We start from the raw sequence: 13604 nt of genomic DNA, 5'->3' as shown, positions 1-13604 counted from the left end.
TTATTCTGCACCCAGAACCTATTTCTTCCCTTTCTCTAGGAGTAGAACAATTTTTCTTTACTCTGGTTCAATGGGGCTTCATTTGTGCCCTAGAGATGCCAGAATTTGCTTCTCTTCCCCCAGAGGTCTTTCTGTTCTGTAGGGAAGGATTCAGCCAGGGCGTCATGTCTTTCCCACAATAGCTAACCTTTCCCTCCCCCAGGCCTATCCTTAATCTTTCTTACAATCATCCAATGAGATCCACTCAGAAGTGCCTGTAAGTGGTTGCAAATTTTCCTTGTGGTTGAGGCTTCCAGTGGTTCTATATTTTCATGCTGGCCCAAGGTCAAGCTGGAGTAATGCAATAAAAATTTTAGATGAATTATTCTATCTTGTGGGGTATCTAGTGTCTATCATCTCCCCCCAAGTGAACAAGTGCTTGCACCTTTTCTCTCCTTGGAGGTGTCTCTCTTTCCTTAGATTTTTTTATTAGATGCTCACTCTGCAGCCTCTGTTCTCAGATGGGTTCAAAAACATTGTGATTTTGCAAGATAATCTGGCTTTCTTTTGTTGCTGTAAGCATGGGAGCAAGACTCTTTCTCACTTTCTGCATTCTAAGTGGAAGCAGAGTCTTATTCATTGTTTAACTGTGTCTCAGATTATTAGTGAGATTGACAATCTTTTCATGTTACTAGCTTTTCATATTTTTTCTCCTGTGAATTTGGTTATTTATATCCTTAGTGTATATTGACTTGTGTAACTACATATAGTACATATTTTCCATGAATCATTTTATTTATTCAACAGAGATGGAACAACTATAATATCCTTGAATATCTACATAGAGCAAAGCCCTATCCTTACGCCAAACTAAACTTGACTGCAATGAATGAGAAATGAACTTTTATTGTGCTAATATGTGGAATCTTTGGAATTGTTCATCCAGCAATTATCCCATCTTGAATAATTTGGAGGGGCGGGCGCAGAGCCTGTGTACTGATGCTCTCAGGTAGCTCACAATCTGGTTGAAGAGACTTTGTCAGGTATTCTTCAATTAAACGTTGTTTAGACCAGTTGACCTGAATCGATCCTTTTCATTTCAGTTTTTTTGCCTTAATAACCTGGATGGAGAAAACATATATACAGTCTGAGATGCAGCTGATCAGTTACCTTCCTCTGCTCACAGTGACTCTGTCCTCCTAAAGGGCACCTTTCTTTTCTTCTCATAAAATTATCTCCTTCCCTCCCTCCTAGTACATTTTTTACTCTTGGATCATTCTCCTGAAGATAATATCTGGCCTGAGATACACACTCCTCCTTAACAAGAGCACATAGTCCTCACCCCCACTCTTACAAAGGGAGACAGCTGTCAGTGCGAACAATGCTGAGACATAAGGAAGAGGACCAAGTGGTGGCAGTGGGATGGGTATGAAGGAGAGCTGGAAGAGCAGGAAGAGGGGTCTGCACTGGTCCATGGTAGGTGCAGAGATGGCTGGACTGACTCTGTGAAATGTGACCTTAAGGTGTACATGGTCTGTGTCTACTTTTAAATACATCTGTCAGAACAATTTGCCCAACTTTGGGCAAACTGTCTGCATTAGATTTACAGTGTTGCCAATGAACTGTTTTGGGGGCTGAGTGGGTACCACAGTGTGTGTCTATGCCTTGTGAAGCCCATATCCTCCTAACTGTATATCTAGAATGTGTATTTCCAGAAAGGGATGTTCCTAAGTTTTGTGAGACGGAGGTGTACTACATATCAGGGTCTTCCACACCATATCCTGTCCAATAGCACCTGTCCAGCTTTCTGAAAGCAAACACTTCATATCATCCCCTTGGAGTGTTGACTTTCCTCCATGCACTTCCTACCTTAAAGGAACTGTGAATTCCAGATTTCACCTGTAGTTTTTCTCCAGTTTTTGATATCTCAAAGAACGTAAGGCGAAGTTTATCCCCTTCTTCACATTCGATTTTATTCTGTTTTCCAAGCACCAATACTTCCATCCTCCCTGTCTTGTCGTTTACTTCCAATAATATACGAGTCTTCCGTTCTGTTTTCTGCAAAATGAAATCAACACCTAATTTTTCATAATTTGATTGAGCAGTGCCACCATCCATCAGACAACAGAAGTGCCAGCCACAGTCTTCAGAAAGAAATATGCGGAAAAAAATCCAGCTTTGAAACTGGTTGACATATATCTAATAGATATTAGTAAATTCAGGTAGAGGAGACAGTTATGTTTACTTAGAAAATATTGCCTCCTGTGTCCATCTGTCCAGTCCCAAGCTCCCTTCCTTCAGGAGGCCAGAATAACTGTGAGTACCAATAACTGGTAGATGGAGATGATGCAGGCATGGGAAAGAAGAACCCGGAGTTGGAGTTGTTGGAGTTCAGAGTAGGCCACTCTAAGAGGTGCCAAAGTGAAATACTGATTATTTTGAATTAAAGTTACTTGAGCAAGTGCTTAAAGGGCACTCTGACCCTCCTGTCTTTGTTCCCCCCAGAAAGCAGTAAATAAATCTCCCATGTGAAAGGTACTTCTCCACCCCAGGTCAGGAAGCCTGTATAAATAAACCTTGTTACTCTTTTATTAATTTACTAACCCAAATCCAGACTCTGCTTAAATTCCTTTCTAATTAAGCATCCAAACCTAAGTTTCTTTGTCCTTTCAAATCCTCACAAACTTATTGTTTCTTTGTATAAAAAGATATAAAGTGACTGCCTTTTGGTCACTCTCTGAGCATCATTTTTATGATATCCCATGTGCACAAAATTAAATTGTTTTTTCTCTTGTTAATCTGTCTTGTGTTAAATTTTATTATTAGTCCAGTCACAAGAACTCGAGAGATAAGGGGGAAATTTCTTCCACCCTGACACAAGAGAGTCACTTATGGCAACAAATCCAGGAAAGACATGAGCAAATGATATAAAACCTAGTAAAGAGTATAAATAAGAGTTAAGAATGAGGGGGAGCAGAATAAGTCACCTCAAAATGTGCAACATAGACATGTGGATTGTTTTGAGCTGTAAGCAATTAAGACCCAGCCAACTTTTTACCTCTCCCTAACTGCCTAAAAGAATTTAGATAGGGGGCCTGTGACAAGAAGAAAGCTATTACCAGAGACAACTTTTTACATAAGAAAAACTTGATCTGCATGGCAGAGCAAATATCTGTTTACCAAACACCTGCTCTCCTCATCTTCCTGTGTTTTGTCTTCTTCCCCTTTGAAGCCCCAGACCCCCACCCCCTTCTTCTCAGCTCAGGATGGTATATAAGCCTCAATTGCCTGGCTGTCTTTGAGTCTCATATTTTTAATGAGACTCCTATTTGTACAAAATTAAATTTGTTTTTCTCCTGTTAATCTGTCTTACATCCATTTAATTATTAGACCAGCCAGAAAACCTAGAAGAGAAGAAAGGAAAAGTTTTCCTCCCCTACAGGAATTGAGGACAAGAAATAATTCATAATCAAGTCCAAGTCAAAAGGGAGCAGGGTGTTGATCAGTTCTCTAGAAGATTGATAGTATTTTAGATTTAATTTAGTGGGCTAAATGAATATATATTTGTGATTGGTTGGCTAGATGAAGGCTCATACCTAGGATGAAGAACATGACCTTCTTATCCCATGTCATTTTGGGCTTGAATTTTCCAGGAGGACAGATTCTCCTTATCAGTTCCCCTGCAACTAACCCCAAGACAGGAGAGCTTATGTTAAGGCTCCTGGAGGAAAGGTCAGCAGGTTCCCTATCTGGATTCTTCCAGTTCTATCCTAGGCCAGAGGAATTAGTCACACAAGGCTAGTTCCCCTGAGGCTAAGAGTCAAAATATATTACTATTTTTCACTTCTTTTTTGCTTTATTTATTCTAGAAAATAATTTTTAATACTTTAAACTGAAAGAATTGCATTTTAGGAAAAGATTGAATACATTTTTCATGATTCTTAACATTATTTTCTCTTAAAGTCTTAAAAACATTATTCTTGTCTATTAATTTGACTCTAAAAAAAATTAAGAGCTATATCTCACTTCTAATAAGTTTTCTCATACTAACTCTTTCTTCTGTTTTCTTCTTTTAATCTCAGTTCTTTAATCTTGCCCTAGTTATTGGTCTTCCAGGTCAATTAATCTGGTTTATCACTCAACTACAGTAATTTTGTATTCACAACAATAGCCACTTAAACTAAAGATCATATATATAAAATACAAAAATAACGCAGAGGGCAAACATTATTTGTGCATGAAGTAATCTCTTTTTCAGAATCTATGAGGTTAAAAGGAAGCTTAAATAGGAATGTGACCGCTTTTTGAGAATAAAAACACTTTTAATGTATTTCAGTTTTGGCACAATCACTCTGTGGCACTTTAGTGTTTTGAGTTTTCTTTCAGTTTTTTGCTATATAAATAGACTTTGAAATGAATACTCTCTGAAGTCTCTTCAAGCTCATAGTGGAGAACAAGCTATTTTTGCTAATCACTATAAAATTATATATAGAAACTTACCTTCTGGACTACAAACAGCCCATTCACAATTGTTCCAAGGGGCTGAGTTTGAAGCTCATTGATGGCTGGGGTTTTACCAGCTTTTTTGATAATGTGCTGTGGGACACTGATCTGTTGGTCAGATCTGGCATCAACCACAAGTGAGGCACTAGTCACTTCCAGGAAATGAGTGCGCCAATAATATTTGGATATTATAATTATTTTCTTTGGAATGAATTTATCTTTTAGCTCTTTGTTGAAAACTTTTACAAAAAAGAATTCACTCTCAGTAGCCACCGTAGCATGAAACATCTCTTGCTCCCCTTCTCGGGTCTCAAATTTGAACAGCTTCATTGCTTTCAGCACCATGATGGTCATAGGGCCTTTCTGCAACCCTTCTTCCCTGACAGATTCCTGCTGGGCCACGATCTGTTTCTGCTCAGGTTGAAGACAACAGAAGAAAGACAACAGCTTGAGTAAAGAAGGTACTATTGAGGGACTCTCACTTCACTCACAATGTTAAACCTCAGTCAGCCAGCCAAAGATAGTTGGAATCAAAGGAAAAGATTGAGATCTATAATTACCTAGGTAGAAAGAGAATACAGAGGGAAGATTTCAAGTCTTGTGTTCAGATGAGACAGTATAACAGGTTTTGGAGGCAGGCTCCCTGATCTGAATCTTTGTTTTTCTGCTATATGTAAAAAGCCCATCACATCTCTAGCATTGCTAAGGCAAACGGGTGAATCTGATTCTATCTTCTTCTATTGACACCATTAGAGAGCACAAGACGTCCTTGTTCCTCCACCGAATACTGTCTTGAATACTCATTTTACTTTGGTATAAAGTAAAGGAGCTCAATGGCCTGCACAGGGCTCCCCAAATTCCTAGAGATGGTCCTGTGCATAAGATAATTACCGATTAAGTTAAATGTAAGTAAAGGGAGTGATCTAGGTCAGAGATCCAACAAGTAAGTCAAAGGGAAAATTAAATAGGAGAATCAATTCTACTTTTAAGAATTTACCCTTAGAAATAATGAACTATGCACTCAAGTTTACACAAAAGAATTATATCTTGTCACTTGTAATCATAAAAAATTGAAATAATTTAAATATCCAAAAATGGGAATTTAAATAAATAAAATATGGTAAATTCAGATAACAGAATACTATACTATACGTATTAAAACTGCGTTAGATGGATAATATGATAAACTGTTATAACTGACTCAAAAAAGGGAAAGTTCCCAAATAGAATAAATAACGTGTTTCCTGTGAGATAAATAAACAATTAAAATACACACATACACACACTAGAGAGGTATTCACCAATATCAAATACAGCTTTCTCTAGGTGATAGGATTATAGCTCTTTTCTTCATAGCTTTTTCAAATTAACAGAGATAAGAGATTTTGAGGGTCTGTTATAGAAGCAAATGCTACTTTTAAAAACCAACTTGCTGTCTAGAGTCAAAGAAGAATACAGGAAACAAAGGCATATAAGGCCAAGTGTAGGAGTTTCTGAGAGGGATCTCTAATGGGACCTGGAGTGTGGGAAAATGCCTATCCATAAAGGGACCCTGATGGACAAGGCAACAGAATCTATTTGAAACAATTCAGGAAAATGTCAGCTTCACTTAGGCCTACTCTAAGATTTCTTCTCTTTGGTATCACGTATCCATAGTAGGATAATGCATATTTTCATTACTGATGACTGGAAGGCAGCAATACTTGAATCTTATCTCTCTGACAACTTCAGAGGGTTCTGGGCCAAGCCCAGAGAGAGTGGCTGCTCTGGACAAACAGATGGTAGTAAATATAATCAGCTTTCCTAGTTCATACATCTATAAAATGCTATGATACCTGCCTCACAGGATATGAAATTGCATGTGTCTAGTGAATTTCATGGTGAGTCTCTCATATATTGCCTGTTGCTCCAATTCAGGACCAAAGTATTCTTTCTTACAGAGGCCAAGACCTTCTCCAGGCATTACTCTTGTCTGAAGAGGGCTGCCACACCTTAGTCAATGAAGGTGTATAAAGGTCTTCCCCATTCCATCCAAATCATGACAACTCTGAAAGGCACTCCCAGCTCCTGAGCTCCCTGTGGGATTGGCTGAGGTCTTTGCTGCAACTGCATTGGAGTGGAAATTTTTACTCCTCTTCTATTTCCCCCTGACACAGGTAATAATCCTGAGGGCACTCTAAAATATACTTCCTGAAAACAACTGTCTATCTCAGAGTTTTCTTCTTACAGAATCCAACCTGTAACAAAGCGTTAAAGTGACCAGGGCCAGACAGAGATTAGGAGCTATCAATAGGTGTTTAATCTGATGAATCTGAAGCTATTTCTCTTTTTGTTACCCAGATATACTTTTCATAGAATAGCCTCGCTGTCTTTACTTGCAAGCTATCAGATAAAGAACAGAGGGCTCCAATGTGGAAAATGGCAAGAATAGTGACCAGAGGATGCTCTTACAAAGACCAAGCCACTGTACTTGCTCATCATACCTGACCAGTGTGTTGCTCCATGCCACTATTTCTGGGAGCTGCAGAGGCACCAGGGCTCATTTCAGTTTGACTTTTCTTTTTCACTAGCTTTGTTTCTTTTTTCTCGTTGTATTTCTTATCGACTGATTAAAAATAAATAAATACACAGTAAGCAAGAAGAGATGAGCATAGGCAGCTGAGAAAATTTACATATCATTTTCTACCTACAATGAAATAAAATGATCTTGAGTCAATCCTGTTTTGGAGCTTTACCTACACACACACACTCACACAATTGCAGGTGCATTACCCTATTGTGGCGGTAGGGTAAATACCTTTAGAGATATAGAAACAGGAATGTAACGATACATGAAGAGATTCTGCTTTTGACAATTGTAGGCTTCCTTATTAGGAACAAACTCTGCCATCAAAAACAAATATAAAACATGGAAAAATTTTATTTATAAGAATACTATTCACAAGCAGCAGGAAAACACTAAGAAAGGAAAAAAATCAATAAGCCAAGCTCCTAAAGAGAAGAGTAATGGTCTAAAAAAAAAGGAGTAGGCAATATAAGCAAACCCACATATGACAAGATTATGGAATTAGTGGACATGGAGTTTAAAATCATTATGCTCATCATGCTAAAGAAAGTAAAGGAAATGATGCACAAAACAGTGAGAAAAATGAATCATTTCAACGTGCAATTGCCATCTGTAAAAGAAGAGTCAACTGTAAAAGAAATGCAATATCTCATGTTAATAATAGATTGCATGGATTGAAGACTGAATATAGCAGAAGACAGGATTAGTTAATTAGAAAACAGGTCAATGGAAATTATATAAACAGAATCTAAAGAAAAAAAACCAGAATGGAACAATAGAAGAGAGCATAAGAAATATGCAGGTCATGTCCAACATGTCTTGTTTGTGGTTGGAATTCCCTAAGGAGAATAGAGAGAGAATGGTGCAGAAGCAATATTTGAGGAGATAATGACTGAGAGTTTGCCAACACCAATGAAAGGCATCAACACACAGATTTCGGAAGCTTAGTAAACCACAAGCAGAAAATATACAAAGAACACCACTCAGTACATCACGGTAAAACTGCCGAAAAACAAAAACAAAGGGAAAATCTTAAAAGCAGTGAGGGAAAAACACACATTACATTAAAAAGAAATGCAATAATGGGGCCAGTCCGGTGGCGTAGTGGCTAAGTTTGCGTGCTCTGCTTCAGCAGCCTGGGGTTGACAGGTTAGGATCCAGGGTGCAGACTGACACACCGCTCATCGAGCCATGCTGTGGCAGTCGTCTCACATATAAAGTAGAGGGAGATGGGCACAGATGCTAGCCCAGGGCCAATCTTCCTCAGCAAAAAGAGGAGGATTGGCAACGGATGTTAGCTCAGGTCTAATCATCTTCACCAAAAACAGAAAAAAAAAAAAAAAGAAACAAAATAAGAGCAATAGCTGACTTTTCAATAGAAATTATGAAAGCCAGAAGATATTACAAGGACATCTTTAAAGTACTGAAAGAATAATGCTGAAAATCTCAAATTTTATGCCCAGAGAAAATATCTTCAAAAATGAAGGCCAAATATAGATATTTTCAGATAAGATCTAGGAGAATATATTATAATCAGAAATCTACTGCAAGAAATAATAACGTAAACTTTTTAAGCTGAAAGAAAGAAATGCTATAAGGAAGCAAGAACTTCATGAAATAATGAAGAATATTAAAGAAAGGCAAATATATGGGTAAATATAAAAGAATATTGACAGTTTAATACCACAATAATGATAAAGACAATGACAATAATGATGACGTCTTATGTAGTTTATAACACATAGAAGTAAAATATATAATAATAATAACAGCATAAAACACTGGAGGGAGGTGTACCAGTAAACTTTTGCTGCCTAATAAATCACTGAAAAACTTAGCGGCTTAAAACAACAAAAATTTATTATTTCTTATAATTCTGTAGATTGTCTGAGCAGTTCTTCTGATCTTGGCTGGCTCAGGTGAAGCTGAGTGATCAGATGGCTTCACACACATGCCTGGGACCTGGCTGAGATGCCTGGGAAGACTGTGATGACTCGGGCCTCACTCCTTGTGGTGGCTTACCCTCTAAAGGCTAAGCACGGTTAGTTGACAGGAGGGCAGAAGGGTTCCCAGGAACTAGACAAGGCAAGCTGCAAGGTACAAGCACTTTTCAAGCCTCTGCTTTCATCATGTTTACTAATGTCCCATTGGCTAATGCAAGTCACATGCTTATGCCCAGATTCAGGGGGTTAAGAAAACTATCTCCTTTTATTTACTTTTTGATAATTTATTTACCTGTGTTATTAAGATTGTATACTTTCTGTATTTGTGATATACTACAATAAAAAGTAATACATACGTAAACATAAATATATGTTTATACATATAATGTGTGCATATGTTTATATACGTCTATTTCACCCTGCTAATCTTAACTATTTGAAGGTAACTGAAGAATTTCCCTGACAATGCCGACTCATTAACCTTTCATTTCCAATCTATCACCAACTCTTAATACTTCTCAAATCTCTCTCAATTCAATATGTTTCCTTCTATTTCCATTTCATAACCTAATCAAAACTATTACTTCTTTCTGACCTATGGCAATAGTTGTTCTCCCCAACGTCAAACTAGTCCCTAAAATTTTTTTTCCGCGCAAATCCACAGGGAGCACTTCGAAACGCAAATCTGGTACCACGTCCCTGCTTGAAACCTTTTGATCACTTCTGATTTCTTTTGAAACAAAGACAGAATTCTAATCACGTTCTACAAGGCTTTGCAAGGGCATCTCATACCACTGTCTGGAGATTCTTTGTACTCTAGCCACACTGGCTTTCTTTCATGTCCTTAAGTAAGTCAACACTTTCTGCCACAAGGCCTTTTTCACATGGAGTTCCCTCTGACTGAAGACACCTTTCACTCCTATTCATTTCTCAGAGTTTAGCTCAAGCGTCACTCCTCGAGAGAAGCCTCATCTGTTCAACTCCTACTCCAACTCCTGGCTTTTGTTAGGTTCCCTTGACACACGCCCTTGAGGGATCATCTTCTATTCTTTCAAAGCACTTACCTGAGTTTATTAGATTCATTCATTTGCTTTTAAGAAAAATATCTACCTCCTGATTTAGAGTATACGCTCTATAAAATTTGGATTTGTTTTTAACTCCCTGTTTTATCACCAGAATCTAAACCTATTAGTAACTCAATGGACATTTACTGAATGCGTAAACAGATGGACGGATAGATGACATGCTGGCTCCTCACCAATGCCACCATAATGCGGCCGTATAATCTGGCTCAGGTCCCCCAGGTCAACGGCAAAGTTACTTTTCATCATAAAAAGCCAATTTTCAGGCCTGATTTTAAAAAGACCATGTATCAAGATGGCCACATTCAATTACTTAAGACACTTTCAGGCAGAAGAGGGGTAAGAAATTATCAGATGTTGTTTCTGATAGAACTTGAGCAGTTCTGGGCTAAAGTAATAACGCAATCACTTTTGAATTTACTAGAAAGAAGAATGATTTAATGATTAAAGCTGTTTAAGAGTAGAATGAGCTGTCTTACGGGGTAGTGGGTTATCTATCACTACCTTTCAAAGAACACAAAGTGATTGACTGTCAGTCAGGGATATTAGATAGTTCTCTGCTCTAACCTTCCAATGGTCAGTTAGTTCCATGATGCAGGTGTTTCAGAGAGGTATGCAGATAAAATTTCCCTTCTGTGTTGACGGTGTAGGAGGGGAAACAGACTCAAGAGAGGCCAAGGGAATCACATACCATTCTACCACATCACATCAGCCATTTTTCATCTCCCACATAGTGGTACCAAGGAAATACTTGTGGAAGAGCATATCAGCCCACCATATATCTCTCATTTTCCTTAATATTCATGTGCAGATCTTTATTTATTATTTCATTTATCATTTTCAGCCTTCTATTTTAATCTTACAAAACTTTTATTGACATTGAGCACATTCTCTTTCAGCTTCTTTTTCCAGGCTTAAGTGTCCTCATATTTTTTCTCTCTCCTTCTACAAAAGCCTGTCCCATCTACTGACTACTGACTCTGTCTCCATTCAAGATTTCACCAGATCTCCTTTACCTGCCATCAGATGGTGTCATGAGTAGAACAGCATATAGCACTTGGTATGCTGATAAACAACGGTTATACAGACAGAACATTCAATAAAGAATGAAAGATGAAACCTAGAGAAAACAAAACAAAAACTAGTTTCCTAGCAGAATAGTTAAGAACAGCATGGGACACAATAAATTTCTACATCCAAAGTGGGTCTCAGAATGATCTAGGATGGAATCTCAGAGCTGTAAAACAGGAAGTTAACTGACTTCTTGCACAGGGTACAGAGCTACCAGTTATTACTGAGTTTCTAATCTGGTCCCAAACTGGATTATTTTTACCTGGTGGGGACAATAAAATCTTAGGATCATTACAACAGCAAAATAGAGGAAAGATTACAGTAGGGGAAGTTTGGTGCTCTGCTGGACAGACAGAAGAATGAATTCTTGATTTGGGGGAAAAAATAAAAGACAGTCTTAAATATCTTCAGCCTATGTTTGCCAACACTTTTAGATTCCTGTCTCTTGTCCCAGAATCAGAAAAACACAGGGCTGTTGGTTACTTGGAGCAATTACGTGTAGTTACTGCCACCTTGAGGGCATCTTTAAGAGTTACACCCTCTAACTGCAGCAGAGGAAAATAAAATGTGTAACATAATCAGTCCCTTCTGCAAAGGGCCTTACATACTGCATAACAGTTTATATCTGTATAGCACTACACGCTTATGTCATCACTTACACATCATCATTTATCCACCACAGAAATCAGGCGTGAGAAACCATGTTATCCATGCTGTACTCACACACAAATACTACATAAAAGCTGCCATGATTTTTGCTGTTAGAGTTGTACGTAGAATCCCAAAATTGTTGTATTTGGAGACTCTCGTGGAAAAGTCCTTGGGTGAGATGCTCCTTTGTTGGCTCTTCTTAGGAATATAATATCAGGAATATAAACCAAATACAGTTACTTCAGATGGAGATGTTCAGCGATTTATTGAATAATATTAAAAAAACAGTCTTTGCTGTGGGAAATTTATATTGTCATCAGTGGGAGGAGCTAGAGAGAAGAGGGAATCCCTGAATTAGGAGGAGAGGATCTGTGTATAGAAGATTCCCCCTGAAGAAAAGAGGATTAACTCAGACCCTAACAGGCTAGGGGCAAGGAGAGGAATGGACTGACTATATGGAGGAGCAAATGCGTCTAATGTCCCACTTTATGATGTTTCAGTGCTATAATTTATTTATGTTATCTTCAAGCCTTCAGTGAAATCTGAGAGCATTACATACTTGTGTAAACAGTATTTCAAAAACTTAACATTGAAGTCCTGTGTCCACGTCCATTGTAAACTAGAATGCAGGCAAGGACAGACAAAGTGAAAAGATTATGAAATGCTAAGTGGAAAAAGGGATGACAAACACATGCAGGAATAATATGTGGGATTTGTAACAAACACTTCCTAGTGATTCTCAGTAAAAGGGGGCAAAAGGGCAGTGTGGTAAATTAGGAAAAACATTCCAACAACACACACCAGGGGCCTATACCACTGATGTCATGAAAGGAAAAGCCCGGACTAGACAGAGAAAGGGACCGGGAAGGTGAGCATACTCCCACATTACCTTTCTCCTTCTCTTCCTGAAGAGTTTTTGCCAGCTGCATATATTTCAGCTTCTGGAAAATACATATGGTCGTCTTCATCGCAGAGACTACACCAACGTTTTGAATCATCAAGTTCGCTAACTCCGTCCTATTGGCATTTTTTAGTTCTGCTGTGGGGATTTTAAACTCATCTGGAAGTAAGAACTTAAATCGACCCAGTTCCTCATCAGTGACATTATCCAGGCCAGTCAATAACAGGATTTCCTTGTATTTACTCTCCATCTCACAACTTTGGGATCAGCCTGTAAGAAATTCAAAACATTTAACATTACACCACAAAAGTGAATTCCACATTCAAAATGAAACATGATGAGTTGTTTATATATACACATTTTTTTTTGGTAAGGAAGATTGGTCCTGAGCTAACACCTGTTGCCAATTCTCCTCTTTTTGCTTGAGGAAGATTATCCCTGAGCTAACATCTGTGCCAATCTTCCTCTATCTTTTGTATATGGGACACCGTCACAGCATGGTTTGATGAGTGATGTGTAGGTCCACACCTGGGATCCGAACCTGCAAACCTCGGGCTGCCGGAGCGGAGCGCGCAAACTTAACCACTATGCCACTGGGCCAGCCCCTGTTAATATATTTTCAAATGGAAAATAATCAAAACGTTTACTGTACGGCAAAGGAGATTTAGATAAAATATAAGCAAGAACTTCTTAAGCAAGAAGGTCGCTGCCACCATGAAATTCCATGGTTATGAAATTCCAAGGTTATGCAGTACCTCTGGGATTCTTAGAGATCATGACACATTCCACTTTTATTTTTTAAACAGATTTTTGAAGCATAACTGACATACAACAAAGTGCATATATTGGAAGTACACAATTTGATAAATTTTGTACACTTGATGAAATCCAATCTATCACTTTATTCT

General features: G+C 38.2%; 1 protein-coding gene across 1 annotated transcript in view; it reads right to left on the bottom strand.

Annotated features, from left to right (window-relative positions):
* Positions 1-865: 865 nt before the first annotated feature.
* The window catches only part of AIM2 (absent in melanoma 2), a 131463-nt gene continuing 118724 nt past the window's right edge, over positions 866-13604 (bottom strand). Inside the window, 7 exon segments of the mRNA XM_087441069.1 lie at positions 866-1100; positions 1849-2037; positions 4480-4893; positions 6966-7087; positions 12685-12748; positions 12750-12803; positions 12806-12966. Of these exon segments, the coding sequence (XP_087297195.1) occupies positions 1074-1100; positions 1849-2037; positions 4480-4893; positions 6966-7087; positions 12685-12748; positions 12750-12803; positions 12806-12946 (1011 nt within the window). The 5' untranslated portion in view covers positions 12947-12966 and the 3' untranslated portion in view covers positions 866-1073.

The sequence above is a fragment of the Ceratotherium simum genome, chromosome 2 (genome assembly GCF_057802395.1).
Source record: "Ceratotherium simum simum isolate JZ-2026a chromosome 2, ASM5780239v1, whole genome shotgun sequence".
Classification (NCBI taxonomy): Eukaryota; Metazoa; Chordata; class Mammalia; order Perissodactyla; family Rhinocerotidae; genus Ceratotherium; species Ceratotherium simum.
The sequence above is the reverse complement of the archived record's forward strand: the minus strand, read 5'-3'. Positions and strand labels throughout refer to the sequence as shown.